General features: G+C 42.6%; 1 protein-coding gene across 1 annotated transcript; it reads left to right on the top strand.

Moving 5' to 3' along the window:
- The first annotated feature begins 92 nt into the window (after positions 1–92).
- Positions 93–25,943, top strand: prkci (protein kinase C, iota). Its single transcript, XM_076021862.1, has 18 exons — positions 93–418; positions 8,061–8,182; positions 10,831–10,920; positions 13,098–13,148; positions 14,068–14,153; positions 15,256–15,393; positions 15,487–15,541; positions 16,555–16,610; positions 17,495–17,671; positions 19,534–19,631; positions 19,739–19,825; positions 19,916–20,051; positions 20,165–20,252; positions 21,402–21,527; positions 21,864–21,943; positions 22,276–22,365; positions 23,881–23,996; positions 24,086–25,943. Exons 1-18 carry the CDS (start codon positions 336–338, stop codon positions 24,171–24,173), a joined length of 1,767 nt encoding a protein of 588 aa, XP_075877977.1. The 5' UTR covers positions 93–335; the 3' UTR covers positions 24,174–25,943.
- The last annotated feature ends 942 nt before the right edge of the window (positions 25,944–26,885 follow it).

The following is a 26,885-nucleotide window of genomic DNA, read 5'->3' as shown; positions in this document are numbered from 1 at the left end:
ATTTTAATACAGAAAAACAATGTTATTTAACACTCGGTCGACTGACACGTACTGCGTGTTTGTTTGTGTGAGACCCCCCCAAACATTCCAACAATGGATCAGTCCTCTGTTAGGCCTTTGCAGTAGGGAGTTGTTTGGCGGACCTCGCAAGTTTTTCTTTACTTTACATGATAATTTTGCTTGACAAAAGAAAGGTGAAATCTTTTTTTCTGTTGTTGCTTGGTTCGCCCGAGACTCTCGGTATCGACGGACGAGACGAGCACAGTATCTAGGGCGTGGAACACACCTAGGAGAGCCAAAGAAGGAAGGAAGGCATCGGTGAGTCGGCTGAGCTTATGATGCCGACGTTGCGGGACAGCACCATGTCCCACCCCGGCGAGAATTCCCACCAGGTCCGGGTCAAAGCTTATTACAAAGGGTAAGAATTCACATTATCAAGCGGTATGTTATGTCGGTAGTTAGTCAACCCGTTTGTCGCTGTTTTGGCTGGGAACTTGGCTAACCACTTGGCTAGCATAAGCTAACCCCGCTAACGGGTTAGGTAAACTTCAGCAGACACACGGATGAAACTGTCCAGACGCGTTGTCAGTGTTGCGACTGGCTTCCTGTATTATTTACGAAATGTACCACCTTGACAGGAAAGTTTTTAAGTTGCTTGAATTTCGCCAATGTTTTCCGTTTGGTGTGCTACAAGTCAAACATACTGTGATATGAGCTTCGCTAGCTTACTGTTGTTAGCAACGTTCCAATTGTTATTTTATTGTTTTAGTGGTAATTAGTATCCCGAGCACATTTGAATGATTTCTGCTTCTCTTCTATAATGCGGGCTTGCTTTACCCCGATTAGCAAAATATCATTTTTGGTATAGGCTTAAATAAACATGTTTGAAATGACTTTTGATTGAAGGGTTGGACAGCAATGACAGCGGGACTGTGACTTTGAGTATCTGCTGATACATAGAATTACCCACTGCTTATTGTCTAGTTATTAATAGTTTGGCTGTTTGTTTTGTATCAGATGCGATTGTCTGAACGTTAGCCCCGTCGGCCAGTTATTGTTGTCTTGCTCTCTGTTTACCTGTACCTTATTTTGATCTCAACTCACATCCCAGCTTTGTCTGCTAACCCTGTCTAACTCAGTTTTGATCTGAAATGTTTTCTATGGTGTTTTGAGTGAAAATTGCGTTACATCTCGAAGCTTCTCCAGGCTTACCATGCGTCCAGATGATCCTGGCCTCATCCTTGGCCTTTTCCCCCTGTCAAACTCTTAAAACTCTAATGTATTTTATATGAGACCTGCTTCAGTATGCTTTTAACGTTCACTAAAAGTGTAATTACATAATTGTAATAGCGTTCAAATAGCTAGAAATTCCTTACTTTCTTTGTTATTTAGATTTTTTTTAAGTGGTAGCTCAATGAGGTATCGTTTTTCTCTCCAGATAGTTTGTGTGTGCCATATGCAGTTGTCACAACATCAAACTGTTGTCCTACATGGTGTGGCAGCCTGTTTCAGTTTCACACTCATCGGTAATGCGATGAATCACTGGTTACTCTGTTGTTTTCTCAGCACTCCTATGCTTCTGTTTATTGAAGGCAATGGTTGAAGCCTGGCCAAGACTTGAAAAACATGATCAGCGGGTCACCTCAGCCATACCTGCTGCGTATGCGACACACCTCAGCAACTATGTATGTGTGTGTGTGTGTGTTTGCGTGCGTGCACGAGCGTGTGCATTCTGATCATTAGGTGTCATCTCAAAAACAAAGCACAGAAATATTTATGAGGTTGCTGCTGAGGAATCTCAGCTATGTGCCAAAGAGGAAATTCTCTAAATGGTGTCATTGTTAAGCCACTGTAAAGTTGGACTTTAGAAGAGGAAGAAATTTACCTGCAGAAATTAGAGTACCTGATCAAAAAAACACACACAGTCACACATTTGTTTTTACACAGGCAAATGTTGCTTTACGTTGCCTTGGAAGGCTTAGTATCATATCCAGGTAGCCGTAAATGAGTTGAGAGGGGTGTTAAATATGTACAAAATATATATGTGTAAAAATAAGGAAATCGGTGGGTGTGAAAGACATATAATGTATAGATGGCTGAATTGCAGTCTCACTTGATGCAGAGCTGAGTTTTCATTAATTCAGTGATTGAAAGTATTCCAGTGTCTCCACTTGTCCTGCCCTGTCGTCTCACTGATTGGACTCCTCCTTCAGTCTTCATGTGCTAATCCAACATGTATGACCACATTGCACACGGACCATTGCCTAATGTTGGCTGCATATGTTAATTATCTCATTTAGCTCTTGCCTGAAGTGATTCTCATGGTTGTGTCTGGAGTTGATGTGTAAATGAGGCTAAAGGCGATCAGAGTGTGACAGAACAGGACACGTTCCCATGAGTACCACTCTGTTTGATGTCTTTCTTTCAAAATGATCATCCATAAAATCTACTCATTCCTATTCTATATCATACATTTATATCATACATCATACATATTTTATATTTTATATCATTTAAAAAAAAAAATCATATTCATATTTTATATCATGTGTTAACAGTAGTTTTGACTGCTGTTTACAAGGATAGAAAATAATCAAATCAACATTTCAACCACTGAATTAAACCTTAATCTTTCTATGGCTATTACAGAAATCGCTTTCAGAACTCGCTCTCAATCTTAAATGAAGTGCAGTTGTTTTTAAAGGTCTGTTGTTCTTAGTTGTCAGCAGTGGCAGCTTGGTGTCAGCCTGTAGGAGTCTCAGCCTGTCACTGGCTCATGTCCATTTCACTCCCATTCAAGTTGAGGGTCAATAGAGAAGGCTGCAAGGGTGCTGACAGCATGATTAGACAATGATGGTGGTCCTGACATTGTACAATGGTTGCAAACAGACTGGAAGTGTGTGCAGCTAGTGCACACTGTCATGGCTGGAAAGAAACATGTTGGTTCTTTAGACTGCAGTGCGAGTCTGTGATGGGTTGTTTTAACTCCTAGAGATAGACAGAAGCATTTTGGATGCCTTTATTCTACGTTTCAGTGGGAAATAATGAATCCTGTTTAAATGCATATTGTCAGGTGACTGCTGAGATGTTCTGTTGGGGTGGGCCCTTGTTAATAATCACACTCTAGCATTATAATAATAATCATAGTAATAATAATAATAATTATTATAATAATATAAAAATATTGTCCTCTCTTTTATTTATTTATTTATCATTTTATTTAATATTTCTTTTGTTAGAAATTTAAGACCCATTGTCCCAGGCCTCAATCTGAACACATAGTAATGAGATTAATTGTATGCCATTATATTATTCTAATTTAGTGGCCTAGTGGCGCCCTAATGTTTCCCGTTTTTTTATTTAAAAGAAATAATAAAATAAAATAAGAGCCTCTCCCACCTGCTCACCACTCACAGTAGTAGTAGGAACTGTCTGACTTATTAATGTGTCCACCGTTCCATCCCAAAGAAAATGTTTTGAAGGGGATCTTAAAGCAACAGTTAACCTTTCTTGAAGAATATGTTGGTACAATTACTACAAATTAATCTTTATATTGTAAAGTTAATAAAGTTCGAATATCACAAAGTAACAAGCCACCAAAGAGTTGTTAAAGGTGCCATTACCTCGCCAAATCATCCCAGAGAAAACATTGTTTTGCGGCGTTGCCAAGACCAAGTTAACACAGGACTTCCTCTGTGCCAGATAAACTTCAGGGATACTGTGAGAGGCATGTTGTTTGGCAGGAAGCTGGGATCCCACTGCCTTGATGGAGCAGTTCAGTTGTTTCACTCCTTTTGTCTGGAGTTGCGCTTCTTTTTCAAAGATGCTGCCATCTGCATCAGTGCTCCCAGGCCTGGCTTTGTGTGGGAGAGGGCAAGCGTTCCCTTTCCTTCCTTTTACTTTTTTTTTTTTTTTTTAGCTTTAAAAGCCCCTCCAGCACAGAACCTGAACTAAAGTTACGCACCACCTCACCCTTCCATTAACACACGTCTTCATCCTGTCGCCTGCTTTCTCGCGGTTTGCCGGCAGACACTGTAGAATTTGTGTGTTTTGCTGATTCCTTTTTTTTTTTTCCTGTCGTACGACAGTTAATGAGTGTTAACCCCGACCAGGCCTCAGGCTCTGCTGTGGCGTGTTCGGTCAGCCTGGTGGAGAGAGAGAAGCTGTGTTTCCATTGCAGTTTTTTGCAAAATAAAAGCATCATTTCTAAAAATTCCACAAAGTACAATTGCAATTTGCAGGTGTTTACATTGAATGGTGTGAAGAGCATCAGCCGTAGTTCTCGTAAAATCTCCCTGCTCGTAAAGATTTAACTTTGCTTCTGTTTGTTGACATTTTTTTTTTTACAAGTAATCTCTTTGATTACTTGTAAAAAAAAAAAATAGTCCTCCTTTCAAACATAACGCACCATTTTCACTTGAAGTGAAATGAACACACGTCCGGTGACGCGTAAATGCGAAAAAGTGTTTCCATGACACAATTGTGATGTACCTCTATATCGATACACCTGAAAAACCACCTCATGAGAGCGTAAAAACCTTTTTGCAATATTTGAGAGGGTTTTGGAAGTTTCTGCGTTTCCATGACCAGTTTTTCACTGCGATATTTAGATTTTACGCGATTCTAGGAGCCATGGAAACGCAGCTAGAGAGAGAGAGAGAGAGAGAGAGAGAGAGAGAGAGAGAGAGAGAGAGAGAGAGAGAGAGAGAGAGAGAGAGAGAGAGAGAGAGAGAGAGAGAGAGAGAGAGAGAGAGAGAGAGAGAGAGAGAGAGACAGACAGAGAGACAGACAGACAGACAGACAGACAGACAGAGAGACAGACAGACAGACAGACAGACAGACAGACAGACAGACAGACAGACAGACAGACAGACAGACAGACAGACAGACAGACAGACAGACAGACAGACAGACAGAGAGAGAGAGAGAGAGAGAGAGAGAGAGAGAGAGAGAGAGACCACCTTCTGTTTGACACTGCAGGTTGCCTGGGTTGCCCGGAGACCACTGCATCCCGCAGCCACTCTGACTCATCCGGGGTTCAGGTGCTTTTTGTGTTTTGCTTTTGTGTGTGTGCGTGTCTGCGTTAACCTTGACTTGGCACCAGGTGCGTTTGCGCACTCGCTTGGGTGACACGCTGCTTCAGACTCTGGGTGTTGTTGTGTGCGACCGGGATAGAAAGACGGATGGTTGTAGGCGGCGGTTGAAGCCCGTGGAGGCACCCAGATCCTTCTTCCTGCTTGAGTGCTCACAGTGACAAATGGCTTCATACTGGGCAGATGGGGCTGCTGAGTCCTACTCACTGCAGTTTAGACGCCAGGGGCACAGGCCAGCACTCCCCTCCACCCATCACTCCTCCTAGTGCTGCAATTTAGCTGCGCTGTCCAGTAATAAGAAGCAGAGGAATGCCAGCTCTGTGTGGAATGCCACGTCCTCCCAGTTACCCGCCAGTAATGAGAACCCAATGGCAAATCTCTGTGCCGTAGTCGCCCTGAGACATCACACAGCTGCTCTTCCCTTTGTTTAAAAAGCGGTTCGCGTGGAGCAGAATCTAACTTTTTTTCTTTATTAGAATGTGTCTTGGAAAGCAGAGCTTTATTAAACTCTATATGAACAGTATTGTATTTGATATGCTGGAGCCAGAGACCGATCAGCAGATTTCAACTTTTCTGATGCTTCAGGGAAATAGTGCTTTGTCATTTGTACTGAATATCATATACATCTCAAAAGTTGCTGTGGCTGTTTGCTGAGCTTGTACATTTGTACATTATATTTCCATCTCCAGACAGTATTGTGTTGTACGACGTCCTCCTGGTATTGTTACCGCCTGTCACAATGTGACAGCTCACCCTGGCAGGTGACCCTGGAGGTCCCTGGACTTCACTCACCTTGTGTTATCAGGGCTTGTGTGCTTGAAGGAGAGCTGCCTGCGTCGCTGGTTGGAGGAGAGTGATGAGACTGTGGGAGAATAGTTGCCTGTTGTTCTCCAAACACCTCCCCGTCCTCCGCCTCCGCCTCCCACCCTCACCACGCACACACACATGCGCACACACACACACACAGACTAATGATTAACAACAGCAGGACGTAGGAAGGCGGTGAGGAAAAGGTTGGGTGGGGGCAGTGTAGGTAACAGCTTCATGCTTGTTTCACTCTTGCACTGAGTGATTTATTCATTCTTTATGTGTGAGGCAAGACATTTTTAGTTCCTGCTGCATGGAAGCTGCTGGAGCTCAGGTACTCAGCATTGATGTGCAACTAAAACATAAGCTCGTAAATCACAGCCTAGTGCCATTTGTATGCATTAGATCTCGGCAAGGGCAGGCCGCAGTATAGGGAAGCTGTGCTACTATTGAATAATATACTATTGACAATATGAGAAAACCACGCTTTTAATATTACTCTAGTAATAAATAAAAACAATCAATTAAGAATGAGCCTCCTTTCAGGAACAATGTCCACCGTGACGTTTTGCACCATTTAAAAGTAGTACTGCGACTATTAAGTTGATCAATGATCAGTTTTCTTTGATGTATTGCTCAGTTTGATTGTTTGAAGTGTAGTGTTATTGTGGTAGTAGCTGTGATTATTGCAGCTTTGGCCATCATTATACTCTTAAGTCATAGAATTACCACCATTATTACCATTATTTACAAATTGTATGTTAAACATAAGAAACTGTTATAAATAAAGTCACATAGCAAACCTGTGTTTGCAGCTCCTGATAAATAGCAGCTCAGACTCTCTCTTGCCTATAGATGGCCTCCCATTATTTCCCATGTCTTTAATGGAAAATGTGTGAATTTTATGATCCTTCTGTAAAGCTCTCAGATTGATAGTTTTTTTTTTTTTTTTTTTGGAAAGACGGAGGGGTCCATATTTGACAAAAACAATAAAGGAAGCCCATAGCTAGTAAACTGACTGACTTATATTACCTTCTCCCCCTGTGTTTTTTACTGAGGGAAGGTTGTGTAGCAGTAAGTCATACATAAAGCTGCTTCCTTTGGATAATTCCATCTCGCAAACTGGCCCCTGATTCCACACATGAGGGCACCCGAGCTCCGACCCGTGTTGCCCGTGGAGCCATAAAACCATAATGTGTGTACAATCTCCTTCCCCCAGCTCTGGGTTTAATCAACTCGGAGGCTGACGAGAGGGTTGCGAGCCTGTGACATCAATCCCTCTGTCAGCATGAAATGATGAGGGAGAGATGATCCCATCTCTAGGCTGGGATGCTCTCGGCCAGCCACCGGCTCCAGCAGCCGCCTCCACCCCCGACTTATCGCGCATCGCACTGATGTTTGAATTTGTGTGGCAATGTGTGTATAGATGGAGAGGGGGAATCTCTGTAGTTTTATTTTAAAGGCCTCTCTGGGGATGCAGTGGTCGACGGTTAACCCTACTTAAAGCGGTCCTCATCCGTGGCTCTGCGGTTAACTGTGTTTGGCTTTTCTCCGTCCTGTTTTTGTCCTCTTCCTCACCCAAACATTAATATCGTACAGCAGCGCATATAAACACACACACACACACACACACACACACACACACGCGCGCGCGCGACAGTCTGTGAGGCCATGAGTCACCCAGCAGGGTGGGGAGCCAGAAGATGCTCTCTCCTTTGGCAGAGGTCTTATGTTCTCCAGGGGTTCTCCCTGGATTTGTCCCCCTCCAACACAATCCCCCACCCCCCCACCCCAGTTGGTGTTCATGAAGGTTGGGTTGAGCAGATCAAACAAGGGTATTTATCTGGAGCCATAGGGCTTTCTGGTCTTACAACTCTTTCTCTTTCTCTCGTTCTGATAATATTGTCAAAACTTTGATCATTAATTTGAGTCTATTACAATATTGTTTCGCTGCTATTGCCTTTTTATGAGAAAAAAAATAAATGTTTATTTTATATTAATTCAGAACTGGTTAAATAAAATTGGATCCAAAAAAATAACAATTACAAACTATACAATTGTAGCAGTTTTTCACCAAAAAAATAAATAAATCATTTTTCAGGATGGATTGATTTCTTTGGTCTGTGGGATCGAGTAAAGTGCTGCGTTTCTTTTCTGCAGGGACATCATGATCACTCACTTCGAGCCATCCATCTCCTACGAGGGCCTGTACGGGGAGGTGAGGGACATGTGCTCCATGGACAATGACCAGCTCTTCACAATGAAGTGGATCGATGAGGAAGGTACACTTTCTGTCCTTTCCCTTCCATCTGTAACTCTTCCTTTCTCCTGTGCTGTAAAAGAAGACCGTTCAGAGATTCGCCAGGATTCTGTGAGAAAATGCCACCATCCAGAGCATCATTTTTTTTCTGTCCACAACTCCTTTAATCTTAGATCATTTCTCTGTAACTGTGTCAGAAATGTTCACTGGACACAAGGATTCCGATCAATCTTTAGTATTCTGAAGTCAAGGCTAAGGTGACCCTTAAAGGTGCATTCAAGCTCAGAAATATTTCCACTTAATATGACAGTGTAACGGACAAAATCTAATAGGATTAGATGGGGAGGTGATGATGATGATATCTCAAAGGTCAGGTTAATGCCGCACTGCACTTTGAGGAGAAAACTCTCTCCCAGACACGCACTGTAGGTTTACAACAGGACAATCTACTGCTAGTGTCAGCATCTGTGTTGTACCATTTGTGCACTCTCTGCGGCGGCGCTCATCTTTGAAGGACTGCGACGTAGCTCAACTTCTATGGTTTCATTATGTAAAGCCTCTGCCGATGAATAATTTAAGGGCGGGATCAGGCTCGTCTTCTGGCTCTGAGCGTGCATTCACACCAAATCTGACACCGCGCTTCAAACACGCAGCGTTTCCCCAGTCACGTGGTCTGTGGTGCGGCGGTCCAGTGAGGACTGCCTTGAGGAAACTACAACTCAACTGTTATGCCGATGTCTTGGTCATAATTACAGGAGCCACCGTCACCGTGCAATCGCTTTGTGTCCCAGCCTGCTTTCCTTTCCTTTCCTTTTCTGCATCTACCACAAACACGGCCAAAGTCCTTTGGAACTAATCCTCTTGATTGCCTCCTTGTGGTGGTTTATCGTATGGTATTTTACAACCTGCCCCAAGGAAGTCCTTTCTTGTCAGTCAGCTGTCAGTTGTCGCTTCCCCTCCTGCGTTGCGTGTAGTCAGCTGCAACGGTGTCATAGGAGAGATGAGGTCAGAACTCATTAGAAAATGGATCAGCTGCTCCCTCTGGTCGCCGCCCACGTAGATACCACAGCAGAGGGAGAAAAGCCACTTAATAGTCACAGTAAAGTCATTACAGTGTTTGCTGCCACTCCTGCGTCTCATCAGTAGTCAACACGCTCTGGCAGCTTTTGTACTGTGAGCGGCAGCAGATGACTAATAGTTTTGTACCACAGGCTAAAATAGTATTTCAAAAAAAAAAAAATGTTAAATTTAACATTTAAAGTTGATGTAAACATGAGCAACACAAGTGCTGTAATGGAATCATGGAATATTTTCTTCAAGAAATGTCCTCATTTTTGGATAATAAATTGTCTGTCTTCCATCCACAGTCTTCCATAGTGGTCACAGGTATTACTTGGCAGTGGTCTGTTTTTGATACAGGCCATATTGTATTATAAATTTAAAATAAAAAATAGTTGGGTGGGTGGACGTGTAGAAAAATATCTGTTGCAACTCACTGATAATATTGGCTTATCGAAGCCTTTCGCTCTATTGCCATATGGCTGCTATTGTGAAGAAAAACCAAACAGGAAATCAACCAAATATTTAATGACCCTAATAATACAATGGTGAAAATACACAAAACACCTCCATTATAGGTGTTTGCAAGACATCAAAATAAAATTACCACCATTAAACCTCACATTTGTCTTCCATGGCACATTCTGCAATCAGCCTCCTGCGTAGATAAATGTGATTTTGTATTATTTAATTTCGTTTCATCGTTTGATTGCATCGTGGGACGTCTTAATTGAGAAACCCGAGAAGATGAACTTGCTTCACAAAAAATCATTGGGGGGGGAAAAAAGTTTGCGGCAAAAAATCACTGAGTTAAATTGTTTTTGTTGAGCTGATGAAGTCACTAGCGTGAGGGTTCACTACCTGCACTGCCTCACAGAAACACCTCACTCATTCTTACTGGTTGATTAGGAAGTAATTGTTCTGCACATGGCCTTTTACTATTGACTTGGATTGATCACAGTTCAATTAATCCTGTATAATTAAAATGATGTGAAATGGCAACATCGACTGGTGGTACAGTCAATGTTCTCACTCGCACCCACTCACCTTTATTCACATCTTTACTTGAAGTTTCCATCACACTGGCACTAGTTTGACTTTTTTATTTAAATGTCATGCTTAATGACATTTAGCCACCTTTTACACCTACAACCCTTTGCTCATGACACTGGGAATACACAATATGGACAAGTCAATTGCATATTTTATTGCTCACATGTTATTTTATTTATGTGTCTTTTGTTGTTAAGTAACCGGGTGTGATTCTCTGTAATGACACATTTATTCAAATGTCATGCAAACGTCTGATATTTTTTTCAAAAACATGTGTGATAGTAGAATTAAAGTGATGTGATGGCGATGGTGTTAAGTGTAATGAAAACCAATTTTCAAATGGAAAATGCTCTGCCTCTTTCACTACAACTTTCTTCAGTGCTGACGCAAAGTTAAATCATTAACTTGGGTTATAATTAGACCGCGCAAGCGGATAAAAATGTTACCTAGATACCCGCCTGACTCCCTGCACTCGATTTCTCCCACAAACCTACTTTCTCGGAAGTGTATGTGTTAATGCACTGAGTGACACACACACACCACCCTCTCTGCTTCCAGGTGACCCCTGCACCGTGTCGTCTCAGCTGGAGTTAGAGGAGGCTCTGCGTCTTTATGAACTCAACAAAGACTCGGAGCTCATTATCCACGGTGAGCCTGGCTCCTCCTCACACGCATAATACATATAACATACACTGTTTTTTTTTTTCATCAGGAAGTTCTCTTATAATAGTACAGGTGTGAGGCTGGGAGGGAAAGAAGTGGTTTCACATCTTTTACCACTCGCGCTATCATATGATACATCTGTTCACACTTCCCTGGGGGAACAGAATAGCGTGGTGGAAGGCCCAAAGATGTGTTGTACTTTATCTTTATCCACTCCTATCTATGTCCAGTCATTTCTGGCCATACGTGTTTTCTTTGCTGTCTCACAGTCCTTTGCCCAGAACATTCACACAAAGTCTTCCAGGTGAACCAAAGCCAGGAGGGTTTTGCCACCACTGTGTGCCAGACGGGTGTCACCGTGCAGTCGACATGAAATGGTCTGATGAGGGACGCCGAGTTGTGAAACTCACTGGCGTCTGCTGGCCACAAAATGTAGTGAGGATGCAGGTGTATGAGAAGAGCTGAATGTCAGGAGGTCGGGAGGGTGGGGGGCGTGGCTTGGGGGTGTGGCTTTACAGTTGGCTGCGGACAGTCGAGTCTCTGCCCTCTGCCAGGTACGTGTTGCTATTAAAGAAGATAATGTGTGCAGGGAACCGTTGCAGCATCTCACTGAGATGTGATTGTGAAATCTAAAAGGCCATTCTGATTGGCAGGAGATGAAAGACTATTGTCTGGGTTTAGCTCCACATTGATCAGAACATCATTTCTTTTCCTTATTAATTACATGAAATGCCCTTTTCCCCCCCTGGAACAGAAATACACGTGCTTCCCCTATTCATTCATTTCCTCTCCATGAAATGTCCCTGCTGTCAGTATCTAGTGTTTTGTCCTGCACTGTCCACTGTCCACTTCCATTTAAATTAATCAGAGTAATGCTTCAAATTGGAATTTTTCCTCTTCAGTTTACAGCTCAGTCTTGCTGAAGCAATGTTTTTTTGTCCAACCACTACAGTGTCTTTGTGGTGTAAGCTCCTAGCCATCCTGAATGTAAACAACACTCAACAACATTGACTGCAGCCACATTCAGTCTATTTTTTTTTCCAACCCATAATAAAGGAAGCAAAAATAATGATAAAAACAGAAGTGTTTCCTTCTAATAGTCCTTTTTCTATGTTTATGTTTGCGTTCTCATTCAATCACGGACGTCCATTTCCTGTGCACTGGGAGACGTCAGACCTTTACTTCATGCTGCGCTGACCTGTAATAACAACATTACTTCCGCCGTTGACGGCTGTCTGCGAGGCCTTGAGGTGGTTTGCGTCCTTAGCCCAGCGCCCCGTTCTTGACACGTCGTCATGCAACTTTGCAAACGTTAAGGGTCAGGGCCAAACTTAGCCGCACGGCAGCGGTGACTGATGGGCTGATGGATTGAGCATGTGAAGTTTTTCTGTGTGTGTCTGATTGGCAGGCTGTGTGTGTGTGTGTGTGTGTGTGTGTGTGTGTGTGTGTGTGTGTGTGTGTGTGTGTGGTGTTGTGTGTGGTGTTGTGTGTGGTGTTGTGTGTGGTGTTGTGTGTGTGTTGTGTGTGTGTTGTGTTGTGTTGTGTTGTGTTGTGTGTGTTTATGGGAATGCAACCTGAGGGTGCCGGGCATGGAGCCCTGTGCTGTGAATGTAAAGTTTCAATCAAATGGCAGGTGAGGGGTCGAGAGTACAGAAGAAGCCAGCGTGATGGCAAAGGAAGAGCGTAGGGGGTTCGGGGGAGGGGTTGGGAGTGCAGAGGGAGGCGGGGTATCGGGAATGAAAGGAGGGATGGAATGGTGCTGCAGGGGGGGTCGCCAGGTCTGCTCGCTAACGAGCTCGTCGGCTGCGGCCCACGCGCTGCCTCTGACTCACACTGCCCCCAGTCTGGCTTGATCTGTCACTTCTGCTCTCTCATATGCTCAAATAATCTGCGGCGACTTCTATTGGATTGCGCCTTTTCCCACTTTAATATCTGCCCCCGCGCGCGCACGCACATACGCACGCACACACCAAGTCGTGCCAACGCCACAGTTGGAACAACAACAACAACAACAACAACAGCAGCACCGCAACAGTACCGCTTCAAGGCTTCAGGATGAGAGGAAGTGGATGGAGAACATGCACACATGCAAACACCTTCATATGAACCCTGAACATGAGTCACTTCCTTTTAATGAAAATTTCTTGTTGTGTGTTTTCTAGTGTTTCCATGTGTACCAGAGAAACCTGGCATGCCCTGTCCTGGAGAAGACAGTGAGTCAAATTATTCTTACCTGATTCTTCAGCTACAACCTACAGAAAACATCTTCAATTGTGAACAAAAGTTTTTTTTTAAGGTCCTATGGTCATATTACAGCCATTTTGACCTTCATGTTTCATCACTGACTCCTCTATTTATTATTATAAAAAAAAACAAAAAAACTAGAACAGAATCAGTGTACAGCTTCACTGTAAGCGTACCGAATGCCTGGCCTGGAGTAGTGTTGTCGTTGACATGGGGAGGGGCCCCTTGTGACATCACTAATGACTATGTTTTTGCAGACAGTTTCTCTCATGTAAACGCAAAAGAAACAAATGGACGGATGGACTGTTGTCATTTTTTGGGCGCTCATTAACAGGTTAAAGAAACAAATTGTCCTTTTGCTAAAGCTAGTTTTCATATCACAGAAGATTTCAAAGGAACACTTTTGTCAGAGGCATTTTAGTTTTTGACATATTGTTCAACACCAGTTGTGTCCATCATCCATTTGAAAAAATACTGTTACTATAGTTGAGTCACCGATTTTAAGAACGCTTTTTTAACACTGGCTATAATGTTAAACCAGTAACCAGTAGATGTTCCACCGCACATTGCAGTTGTGGTGAACATACAGTGCATTGTATTTGACCATACTAATCTCTTAAAGCAAGAAATTCAGCCTGATTTGCAGCTTAAAAGTTACCGTTGAAATTCAAGTGTACAATATGTCTTTTTTTATTAACCATTGATTTCTGAATATCATCAAACATTTGAAAAGAATTTTAACCTTCATTTTATTGGTTGAGTGGTGTTTTAGTTTGTCATCATTTGCTAAAGTGCTCTTCAGTTGTAAAGAAAAATCCGTGGGATGGTTTTTCACACATTCAAATGTAAACAAAGGTGACTGTTGGCCCTTTTTTCTGCTTTTCTCAGAGTCTATATATCGACGTGGAGCCCGTCGGTGGAGGAAACTTTATTATGCCAATGGTCACGCCTTTCAGGCCAAGCGCTTCAACAGGGTGAGAAATATCACAAGAATTCCAACATTATTTCGGGTGGCTGATTTGTGGAGTTTTTGGAAAATATTGTATATTTCTGTGTGTATTAAATGTTTGATTTATATATTGTGATATTGTGAGTTTACTGTTCTTAAAGTAATCATTTTATATTAAATGATAAATCACCAAAATAGCATGTTGTAGAATCTGGAAATTCAAAAGGGTTATCTTCTTCTTCTTCTTCTTCTTCTTCTTCTTCTTCTTCTTCTGTAATGCTTTATCAAACATGTTCCTTAAGTAAGATAAAAGTAAGTCATTTAGTCTTTATATATTCCGAGGTTTGAGGCAGACGCTGTGTACGTCTATGCGGATGTGACCTGCAATGATTTCAGTGTAAAAATGAGCAACATAAAACATTTTTGCAAGTTAGGAAATATGTAGCTAGGAAAGGATGATGTTTCTATTATTACAACTGAAATATGAAGTGGACAAGTTTGGAAAAAAAAACAAAAAACCTTACCTTGGTTACCTTGTTTATTTTTGTACTGAAATGGTATTCACTCGTCATAATTAACATAGCCTATGCGAGGAGCCTGCGCAGCCGTGTACAGGAGCAGCAACTGTCAACACTTTATTAGCCTTTTAATTTCCAAGCTGAGGGCAGAACTCAGGATTCAGGACAGCCACTCTGACTTTGGGAGCGTCCCTAATTTTATGCAGGACAAAGTAAAATACAGAAAATTAATATCATCCAGGTAGAGTGAATGCAGGTGAAATGGAAGCTTAGTTGTTGTTTTTTTAAATACAATGTTAAATAACGTAGAATAAATAACATTAAATTGCTCCCCATTATAAATGATTTGATTACTTCAGCCTATGACTCTGCCTATTTAATAAACCTCTTTATCATATGGAGATTGCCTTGGCCCAACCCCCTTTACAGCTATTGTACATGGCTTTGACCAAAGAGCACCTACTGCTTGTTGTTGTACCTGCCAAGAGAATGCCAAGCCCCCCTAGGTTTTCTCCATGTTGAAGAAATACTTCAGAGCCTCTGTTGTTGTCTTTGCTATTATAATGTGTGCTTGTTTTCCCATTTTTCATTGTCTGCTCCCCTGAGCAGCGAGCCCACTGTGCCATCTGTGCAGACCGTATCTGGGGTCTTGGAAGACAAGGCTACAAATGCATCAACTGCAAACTGCTGGTGCACAAAAAGTGCCACAAACTGGTCACAGTGGAGTGTGGCAGACCAATTTACCAAGTGAGTGGCTGAACTGTGGACTGTCATGAATGATCTGCTTGAGAAAATCTGCTTGAGGGGCTTGACCTATTGGTGAACACTCTGTCTGTCTAGGAACCAATCATGCCTGGAATACCATCGAGTCCCTCAGACCCAACAGAACAGCCAGGTAATGCGGTCAAATTGAAATACACAGAAAGAAGTAAATATCAGGGGGGAAACACAGGCACGCACGCACGCACGCACGCACGCACGCACACACACATCGTGTTTTGTACAGTACTTACATTCTAAAAGACAAACATATATGTCTTTTTTTTTTTCATGGAGCGAGTTGTTGTTTAAAACAATACTCAGAACCTCGAGTTAAAGATGAAGGTGGGCCTCCTATTAATCCCCCCCCCCCCCAATGTTTGCTCTGATGTTTCGATTGAATGGCTTTTACTGTGCACAGATGAAGCTTTTTTTCCCCCTTACTTAAAATCCATAATGGCCATGGATTTACCTCAGTCAGCAGCATGCGACCTGCTGGTATTAGGTTGCTTGAGCATACGTGTTGCCTTAACTTGCAACTTGGTGAAACGGTGACACCAAAGTGCACTCTTAACACTGTAGCGTTGATCCCACTTATGGACCTTTGTCTAGTGTCTTAACCTTGTGCTTCCCCATGTGGCTTTCTGCATTACTGTAATGATTGCCGCAGAGAAGCCAGGTTGATCAGCTGGGCTTGTTTTTTTTTTTGTTATCTACTACATCAGGATTTAATCCAGTCGGAAGGCTGAGGTTCAGAGAGAAGCTTGACATCGCTGATATGACGCTCGAATCATCTTAAAGCATGAATCTTTTCAGCCTGCAGAGCTCTTTGGTGCAAATTTTATCAATATAGCTTTGTTAAAACCCTTTGTAAGATGATTCTGAACCAGGAAACATGGCACTCTAAATCATCTTGATGGCAATCAAAAAATATTTTTTTTGAAGTGCACGTAACTTCCAAATCATGTCTTTTGAAATGTTCGTGCGTAAGGCACAAATGTTTTCCATCCGAGCTGAGCAGGATCACACCGACACAAAGGGGTTGTGAACAAAACGTGTGACCGTCTCTCACTTCATTCTTTCTCTTGTCTTTTTTCCCCTCACCCTCCTCGTCACCCTCTGTCTGTCTGTCACTTTCCTCTCTCCCAGGCCCCCAGAATAAGGACTCGAGAGAAAGCTTGCCATACGATGGGGAGGAGAAAGAGGTGAGACCAATTGCATGCTGTTAATGTGTGACTCATAGACATGCCGTGTTGTTGCGCTATATTTTGTGTTTGCACGTATAATCTAAACGCATGTGAAAGACGGAGAAAACGAAACCGGCAGTAGTAATGAGGGTTTGCCTACGTGTGCGTCCAGGAGGTGTTTGCTTCCATTTCTACCTGCCCGCATGCATAACACAGGGCTCACAGAGATGCAGGCACCGCTGCACAACGCGTGGATATCGATTTATTTTGGAGCTAATAAAGCACCCTTTAACACCAGGGGCTGATTAATTACAAGGGGTGTAGCGTGGCGTTGGAGAGGGTTCTGGGATGGTTGGACCCAGCAGGTTTAGGCTGAAGATAGAAGAGAGAATGGCTCCAGTTGGAAACGGACAGACGGTGATAAAAGAGGGCAAGTCCAATGATTTTATCTGGGGCTGCGTGGCTGACTCGGGGGATCGGGGGGGGGGGGGGGGGGGTTGTCACGTAAGGGCAGGTTAGATGGATAGGCAGTGGAAACGGTCCACTGCAGAGCTGATTATAGGAAAGAAGAAGTACGAAGATAAGTGAGGTTACGGTGGAGGTGCTGGTAGGGTTAACCAAGAAGAAGGAGTAGTGCAGCCAGCGAGTAATCTTAAGAGGCCACATCATTTGTGAGATTTACTGCGTCATTTACAAATCACCCAGAGGAAATCATGTACTCATATTAACACAAAATAACCACATTTCTTTTCAGCAGGGTCTTGGAAATGTTATTTAGATGGGTCGCTGATAGAAATGTTGCATGATCAATCGGCACAGAGTCCACTTTCACATTCCGCTGGTTTTTACACGACCGTCTCTCATGCTCCGGCCTCCCCCCTCTGTGCTATCTGCCTCTCCAGGCGCGGAGCAGCAGGGACACAGGAAAATCGCCTTCCAGTTTAGGCCTGGCAGACTTCGATCTGTTGAGGGTGATTGGCCGCGGTAGCTACGCCAAGGTGCTGCTGGTGCAGTTGAAGAAGACGGAGCGAATCTACGCCATGAAGGTGGTCAAGAAGGAGCTGGTCAATGATGATGAGGTAAAGGACGCAAGTGTATCACAAACCAGAAAAGAAAAAGATATGTGTGATGTGTTTTTAATGATTGACTGATTGATTGATTGGGCATTACTTGTCTCTGTATTTTGGTTCATTATATGAACCAAAATACCATTGGCTCACGGTAATGGCATTACCAATCAATCCAATATTATTGGATTGATTTGGTGAAAGGAGCAATTTTTCAGTTTCTTAACTTTGCATGTTGTAATAAATCCTACTGTTCCTTTAAGTCAGCGCTGTGTGACAGTGACGCCTCCATCTGTTAAGGTGTGAGAAGGTTAGTTAATGGTGAAGCCATCAGTCTCTAGTCACTGCTGTGCATTTGGAAAAACAGGGATGGGCTCAAGATGGCTAAAATCACTTGGGTTACGTTTCCCAAATTCATCAAGGACAGATCAAAACAAATCCCATGTCAAAGCTCTCATCCACAAACTCCATTAGATTTCCTCTGTCTCCTTTGTCCGACATTACAGGCTTCTACCAAGAAACAAAAGCTGGTGAGGTAAACAAACGTGCTAACAAAACTGACCGGCTGGATAGACCTGCAAGAAACCTTAACCTTAAACATGGGCAGTTTAACCAATTAAACAAATGGATACACCCAAACAAAACCCCAGTGCAATACTTGCAGTCTGCTGTATTTTCTATCCAACATCTTATGTCGAAGTGAGAACTTCTCCCAGATTTATCAATTCAAGTGTAGTCAGAGCTCTGTCTCAAGCCACCTGTCTGTGACCTGAATTAGTAAAACATTTTTTTTACCCTCCTTGGCAAGATGTTAATACTCTGATTACGTTAATATTTGCTGAACAAATGCAACTAATATATTTACAATTCATTTTGCTCCTTTTTGTTTTCGCTCCAACTCCTGCCACGGCTATAGGAGTAACCCAGCCCAACACTGAGGAGGGCTTAACAGTATTTTTCCTGTCCTAGCTAAAGGAAATATGGGTCAGGATGGTGTTAACAGGTGTTCCAAATCATTAATTAATTACAGAGTGTGACCATGGTGGTTATTCCAGCAGAATATCCGACGATTTAGACTGGTTCTGAGGAAGCACAGGCGGGGCTTTTTCAAAGGAGATGGAATCCACTCAAGATTCTAAGGGGTTCTTTCATTCTAGTCCAAGTCATTGGATTGATTTGGTGAAAGGAGCAATTTTTCAGTTTCTTAACTTTGCATGTTGTAATAAGTCCTACTGTTCCTTTAAGTCAGCGCTGTGTAACAGTGACACCTCCATATATTAAGGTGTGAGAAGGTTAGTTAATAGTGAAGCCATCAGTCTCTAGTCACTGCTGTGTATAATTAATACAATTAGTGCAATCGATGAAAGCAGTTAGTCATCGGCCGGTTCACGTTTGAACATCCATCTTGGCGTGTTGTCGAAAACGCTTTGACTTAAGTTGATGGGCTTCTTTCAAGGCGTCACTCTTTCTAAGAGGGTGTTACATAAACTATCATGTCATCAAAAATTGATCTTGACGCACACGTGGAGGTGCACAGCCAGAGGCGGTGGGAGTAGTTAGCCTTGATTAGACACACTTAACGTGATTGACAAATTGACAAGCGTCTTGCGATCGATGGTCCAGTGTTGTGCTGTTCCTTGGCCAGCAGCGTGAGCAGCATCCGTGTCCAGACACATTATCCTCCCAGCCATCAATATAGAGACCCGCTCCCACTTTGCCTCCTCAGCCCTTTTCTCTCTGCTGTCTGCCTTGTACAAAGGACAGTCCTATTTGTGGAGGATGTGATTATTCAGCCAAATACAAGTTTGAAAATTCAATGTCAGAATGATCTCTGATGCACTTGTGGCTGGATTTGTGTTGTGTTTCTTTACCAGGACATCGATTGGGTCCAAACAGAAAAGCACGTGTTTGAGCAGGCCTCTAATCATCCCTTCCTGGTTGGCCTGCACTCCTGTTTTCAGACAGAAAGCAGGTGAGGCTTTGTATTATCCAGGACTCCTTCTGCTTTCTCAATAGTCTGCCTTTTTTTTTTAGTCATTGTTTTGTTTGTTTAACTCTAAATGTGTTTCTGTGTTCCAGACTTTTCTTTGTAATTGAATACGTAAACGGCGGAGATCTCATGTTCCACATGCAAAGACAACGAAAACTTCCTGAAGAACACGCCAGGTGGAGACCAGCTCTGAAATTGTGCTCGTCTTGAGACATTACAGTGCATTTCATGCATGTGTTTTTAAACTGAGCTCTGTCTTTGTTTAGATTCTACTCAGCAGAGATTAGTTTAGCCCTCAACTACCTCCACGAGCGAGGGATCATCTACAGAGATTTAAAGCTGGACAACGTGCTGCTGGACTCTGAGGGACACATCAAACTCACAGATTATGGCATGTGCAAGGTGTGCTTTCTCATTTGCTTTCAGTGAAAGATGCACGATGCCTTTTGTGGAATATCAAACATACAGTACATTCAAAGTGATTCCGCAGCTGATGCATTTGAGTGTTTCTGCAGGAGGGCCTCAGACCCGGTGATACAACGAGTACATTCTGTGGCACCCCCAATTATATCGCCCCCGAAATTCTCCGAGGAGAGGATTATGGTGAGAATTTTGATGCACAGGCACTTTATTGAAAAGCTTTTACAATGAATGATGCGTTATGTCTGCCTCTATCTGCCATGCTTTTCTCAGTCCTCATTATCAATCCGAGAATGACTGGGCCACCCGCATCTAAAACCACTTTCTAAAAAAACAATTAATCCATCCATTATTTTCAAAATTAAAAAAATAAAAATGACTTACTAACGATAAAAATCAGACTTTGAAGCACTCGAGCGCCAAAAGAAACAGAAATAAAGAGTGCGAGAAGACAGGAGTTGTAATAAACTGAACAAGTGACATTATATTGATAAAGATGAAACTTACCATTCTGTAAAAATACAGAATGAGTCATTTTGAACTTGTTGTGCTGTATACGTATACGTTGCTCCCAAACAAGGGCTTGTTTCCCTGTTGGTTTGGCCTCATTTTGACATATGTGAATAAAACTGTAGCAAACAGATGGGGAAAAAATTCTGAGGTCAAGATTACTTGGAAGGGATTGTTTTTCCTTGGTTCCATTAAAAACATTGAGCAGTTTAAAAAAAAAACACAACTGCATCAGTAATCACACCAAATAGTCCAAATAAATGTTCTGCCTGGCAGCAAGTGCACAAGGATAGCTTGTGGAACAGGCCAATAATGTGCTGCCACATTTTCACAGCATCCGTAGGTTCTCTTTCATTCATTCATTCATTCACAACTTTATAAACTTTGTTTATTTCGATGTTTTGCTTTGAAGAACGACGACAACTACATCGCTTGTTGTTGTTTTTGTTGGTGGTGTTGTTGTTGTCGTTGTCGTCGTCGTCGTCGTCATCATCCTTATCATGACTGTCCTACAATGCAAAGTGTGACCACCATGCATGGGACATAAGAGCCTAGAGAGAGAAGTATGCACCTTAATTCAGAAAAAAATCATTGGTTATACAACAAGGCTGCATGGTCGAGGTGTGAAAGAACCCTTTTGTTAAAACTGAGAGCTACAGCAACACGCTGTTTTATCAATTGAATGATCTCTCTATTTTATAATCGGCACTTTCAGTGTTGAAGGCATGATAGGTAAATACATGTACAAAACATCCTTACTATATTAAATCGCACAGTTGTATTAGATAGGTTCGACTCAAATGTATTATGACATGCCTGCAGGCTTCAGTGTGGACTGGTGGGCTCTTGGCGTGCTAATGTTCGAGATGATGGCAGGCCGGTCGCCCTTTGACATTGTGGGGAGCTCTGACAACCCAGACCAGAACACAGAAGACTACCTCTTCCAAGGTGAGACACCCACACACATATTCACAATGCGGAATTGAGGCCCTTCTAATGGCTCCCAGTACCAGGCACACGCAGGGAAATGTGTGAATTCTGTGTTTTTGTCTGTCTGTGCTTTGTGAAAGTGTTTTTTTTATATATAAAAAGACCTGAATGGACTGCTTCTGTATCCATCTTTGGCATTTGATTTTTTTATTTTTTAAAAAAGGACTTTTAACATGTTAATGGACGGCATATGTATAAACGCATATATATATATATATATTTTTGAATCTGCTCATTTTACCATTCAGGAACGGTTCTCATCTCACTGTCTTCATCTCTCCTCGCTCCCTGCAGTAATATTGGAAAAACAGATCCGAATTCCCCGCTCGCTGTCAGTCAAAGCTGCCAGCGTCCTCAAGGGATTCCTCAACAAGGTACGCCGGGGTTAGACGGGCCCGTGTCAAACAAAAAAACTGTCGTCTCCTTCTGGCCCCGGAGAATCATTTTATCACTGCTGTGGTTGGCCGGGGTTGTCACCTGTCACTGGTTTTCATTTTACACCCCCCCTCATGCCTTCTCACCTGTCCACAGAGCCTCACTATTACCGTCCTCTCACAGACTTTCACTCCCATCAAGTGTTTTCTGCCAATCGTCTGCTTTGTTGCCCTCTCCACCTCTCCAGCTGCTCTCGTGACATTTCGTCTCGTCTCTCCCACCACCGTTCCCCACAGTCTCTCACCCTTCTTTCACCTTTACACCCCCCCAGGATCCCAAGGAGCGTCTGGGCTGCCACCCTCAGACCGGCTTCGCTGACATCATGGGTCATCCGTTCTTTCGAAATGTCGACTGGGACCTCGTGAGTCACTCACTTTTATTCTTTTGGCCTTTTTCAATCTGCCTTTCTCACCCCACTTCTCGACTTCATCCTGACTTTCATCATAAGCTCAAATGGAGAAGAAAATCACTACTTGCAGGTCAAAATGAATCCATCTATTGATTTTGTGCAGAGGGAAAGGCGTAAAACTGCTGCTAGACTGTGGAAGGTCAAAACTAAGTGCACCGGGTCTGCCTCCCTCTCCTGCCCCGCGGCCTCAGCGGCTCTGTCGCGGCCGGATGAGTCGTCCTCTTGTGGCAAGCGGGGAGGAGACTGACAGCAGCACAAATGGCTAGACCAGAGATGGTAGACGGAGATGGGGAGGAAATTGATGTTTGACCGTGCATTTCCTCTGCAATTATCGGCCAGACAAAACTATTTCTCCTTTTCATTTATATTTAGCTTCTGAGTCAATCAGACGTTTGTAATTAAGATGCATGTAGAAGTAATTGCATTTCCTGTTGCCAAGCCTCAATGACTTGCTTCTTTAAAAAAGGAGTATAATCTTGATTTATTACAATTTTAATTAATTGTATTTAATATTTCTATTAAAAAAATATAATATTTTGCACTATATTTATGCATATCTGTAAGCTGGGAAGGTTGACATAAGTTGTACATATGCATGAAGCGTAATGCGTCACCTTAACAAACAGACAGACATGCACAGGTGGAAGACATGAAGGACAGTCACTGAGACAGACAGACAGACAGACAGACAGACAGACAGACAGGGCAGCCTGCCAGGGATCACCATGACCTCTTTTACCCTGTTTGGTCTGGAGCAGCCCAGCAGTCGGTCAGAGTGTCTGGAGGGCTCAGCTTACAACCCTCCCACCCGGGAGGCCTCTCCTAATGCTTACCTTAAAATGGTCCTGCAGTACCCCGAACGGCCTGCAGGGGGAGAGGGTGCAGGATGAGGAACAATTAGATCAGATGGAGTCCTGTGAGAACGGCAAAAACAATCAAGAAAGAGTCTGAATGTTCATTATATGTTTCAAAAGGCCGGAGCTGTTTGTTAGAGAAGGCGGTAGCAGTTAATTAATGTTTTTGTATGCTTGACCAGGTTACAGCTTCAAAACTCTTTCTACCATTTTTTTCGCCACATGTTACATAATTAGTTTCATTTGTCATTATAACATGTTCAGAAAAAAAGTTTAAAATTCAGAAAATATTCCATGGATGCATTTCACAATTTACTCTCCAAAAAGCTGCATATTTAACACTATTCAACACCACTCAAAGCAGGATATAGGTTTTATGCTTTTTGCTAAAAATTGTATTAAGTACACAGTTTCTGAAACATGAAGCAAGCATGAAAAGATAATGATAAAAAAAAAGATGGACCTGCCGTAAAGTGACCAGAACAGAGGACCTTTAGTAGAAGAGTGGATGAGCAATCCTGGAGGGCTCAGACTACAAGATGATTGCATCATTTATTGATATTGTGTATGAAGATGAGGTATTTTACTCTTCCTACCCTTTTTGTTTTTTTAGCTGGAGCAGAAGCAGGTGGTACCTCCCTTCAAGCCCAACATCTCAGGAGAATTCGGACTGGATAACTTTGACGCCCAGTTCACCAATGAGCCCATTCAACTCACCCCCGACGATGAGTGAGTTCCAGTGCAACTAAAAGTCGTCATTGTCAGCAAATTCCATCTGCTGCAAAAATATAACCGCTCTTCTCTTGGTTCCGTTGCAGCGACGTGGTCAAGAAGATCGACCAGTCTGAGTTTGAGGGCTTCGAGTACATCAACCCACTCCTCATGTCGGCGGAGGAGTGCGTGTGAGGAGCTTGATGTCAATGCTTACACAAACCACACACACACACACACACACACACACACACACACACACACACACACACACACACACACACACACACGCGCACTTACTCATACTCCCACACACTCATGCACGCGTGACATGGCGTCTCGGTCTCGCCAGGCTGTACGGTGGTGAGACAACGTGACGACATCGACATGTTTTGAGGACAGCTCGTGCACAGTAGAACGCTTATTTGCCAAAATCAATCTCACACTCAGCCATTTATAACCACTTAAGCCCTTAAGCCTACCTTCTTTCTTTTTTTTTCTTAATTATTTTTATATCATGTAAATCTGCACTGATATCAATTCTGTCATGTGGGCAGGGGGGGCGCTCTATCAACAGCCGTCAAAGGCTGCAAAGTTCTTCCAAGCTGGCGAAACATGGGTGACGCCCTGGTGCAGCGACTCCTCTGGCTCCAGCTGCTGGGGTGCACTCAGCGGCTCTCGTATTTGTATATAGATACAAATCTGTTTTTAAAAAGATACACGTTGGACAAGGCCTTTATAGCTTTAAGCCACAGTCGGACAAATCTCACTGCGCATCATTATTGAGAATTGAGACGTACCCTTTGTAGAGTAAATAACAATCATTTAGCTAGAATTGAAGACATAAGAACAGAAAGAGTCTATCACTTCTTCTCCGTTCCTTTTTAATTTAACACGATAGCAGTCATCATATAAGTCTTTGTTAATGTGAAAAGTCCAGCCTGAGTAACCACCAAACGGGTCCAGGGCTTTGCTGTTCGCTTTAATATACAAGTCCTTTTTCCCATGTGGTAGGAATGGAATGAACATGTACCGCTGCATCCACCCATCACTAAAAATAAGTTAACACTCTCACACTGTGAACGAAAGAGCTCATGGGCAGGGCAACGAGCCAGGAGAGAAGCACATAATACCTGAGCTCCGGAGCCCGGGTGATACTCTGCTGTGCCGAGCCTCCATGGAATAAACATTCACACAGGACCAAAATAAAGAAAACACTTTTTCTGTAAGATGTCTTGCTGGTACGAATTAGAAGGTACAGTATAGAAAAGGAAGATGTGCTGTCCTAAGTCATAGAATTTATATATATATATTCCGATTTTTTTTCTTTTGCTAATTTTAATACTATGCCTTTTGAAGATGTATTTTTTGTACTTTCTCCATTCCATGTGTGTCTCTTTTGTTTAAAATCAAATCAGTATGTTATTGGATAAAAAAAAATGAGAGCTCATCAAAAAAAGAGTCCAAAGCTGTGCCACGGTGTTACTTGATCCCATTATGTGGATGACAACTGTGTCTGCTGTGCTCCATTTTTACTGTATAGAACACACAGGTAATTTTCTGCAACACTACTTTGAAAAGCATATGAAGGTTCTGTAAAGCCACTTCCTTGACCAGACTGTAATGACACTAAGTGGGAGTGTATGAACCTGCTGGCTCTTGGCCCGGAGAAGCTACTCGGGGAAGAACATGGCGACCAGAGGAACATATTCATCTGTTACACTTATTGAGTTTATTTTATTGTCTCTCTTTTGTGAATCAAATTAAATTTTGAAATTTCTTTTTCTTTTGTTTGTTTTTTTACTATCACATAATTGATTCCAAATTGTTACTGGGTTAGCCCCATGGAAATGCTATTTGTTGTACTTGTTGTGTTTTGTGGGTGTCAATGCCCAGAGGACTCTGCTGAACTTTATTATTAGTGTGCAAAGAGAAAAACACATTAAAACAAACATTTTATTTCTCTCCCCGTGGTAATATGTCCTTTTCTCAGTTTGAACCTGACATTCGTTCGTTATGGGTGCAGTAGAGCTGACTCTTCAGGGTTTGTCTAAAGAAAAATAACCAGGTGATGCTACGGTTGTCAATCTTACCTCCATTCAGAGATGATGTTGAATCACTGCCTTATTCTCAAAGCACAACCAACACCTTTCCACAGTTCCAGGTAAAGAGTGGCTAGTGTATATGTTGTTATTATTTTTAGAAACGAATCTAGGTTCCACCATGGCCATGTGCATTTTTAAGTATTAACTAAAATAAGTTTTTTTTTCCCCCCTCTTGGATTAAACTCAAGTTTAGCTTGAAAGCTTGTGCTTATATTTTCATGCTGAAATCAAGACGCACGACAAAGACTGTACAATTGACCTTTTTACAGGTGCGTGGTCAGTACAGAAAGAAATTAATGGAAGACTGGTCAAGAGGAGACTAAAAACGCAAGACCTAATTTGCTGGGGTCAAATGTCAAGCAACATTTATTTTTGACTCCTTCAATAAAAAATAAAGTCAAGACAAAATCAATGTAGTTTGGACCTTAAACATGAATGTGTGGCCAAAGGCCTACTTTGTGTCTATATTTTCATTAAAAGAGAAAAACTGCCTCACTAATTTCCTGCACCTTTTTGCCTGATGCCGTGCTGTGGGTTCTTGGAGCCAGTATGAACATGAAGGAGGGGAGGGAGCTTTCCTCTGCAGCTGTCTGTGTCTCTGCAGGTCACATGATTTCCGCCTGGCTTTCACAATCCCCCATCCCCATGAATCCCTAGAGGTGAAAAGGTCATCACCATCATTGCTCTGCCCTGACACGGTGCTAAGCACCCAGAGGTGAGAGAAAAGGATCATTGAAATGATGATGTGTCAGAATTAATAAAAAAAGGATTGATTTGTGTGGAGCAGCACAATGGTGAATTG

The sequence above is a fragment of the Nelusetta ayraudi genome, unplaced genomic scaffold, assembly GCF_046127955.1.
Source record: "Nelusetta ayraudi isolate G7.1 ecotype Tasmania unplaced genomic scaffold, CSIRO-AGI_Nayr_v1 ptg000011l, whole genome shotgun sequence".
Taxonomy (NCBI): Eukaryota; Metazoa; Chordata; class Actinopteri; order Tetraodontiformes; family Monacanthidae; genus Nelusetta; species Nelusetta ayraudi.
This window is presented reverse-complemented; position numbering and strand designations above follow the sequence as displayed.

Coding starts and splice junctions, on each gene's coding strand:
- prkci (XM_076021862.1), top strand. CDS start 336: ATGATGCCGACGTTGCGGGACAGCACCATGTCCCACCCCGGCGAGAAT. Junction 20,253..21,401: donor TCTCCGAGGAGAGGATTATG/GTGAGAATTTTG, acceptor ACATGCCTGCAG/GCTTCAGTGTGGACTGGTGG. Junction 21,944..22,275: donor TCAAGGGATTCCTCAACAAG/GTACGCCGGGGT, acceptor ACACCCCCCCAG/GATCCCAAGGAGCGTCTGGG.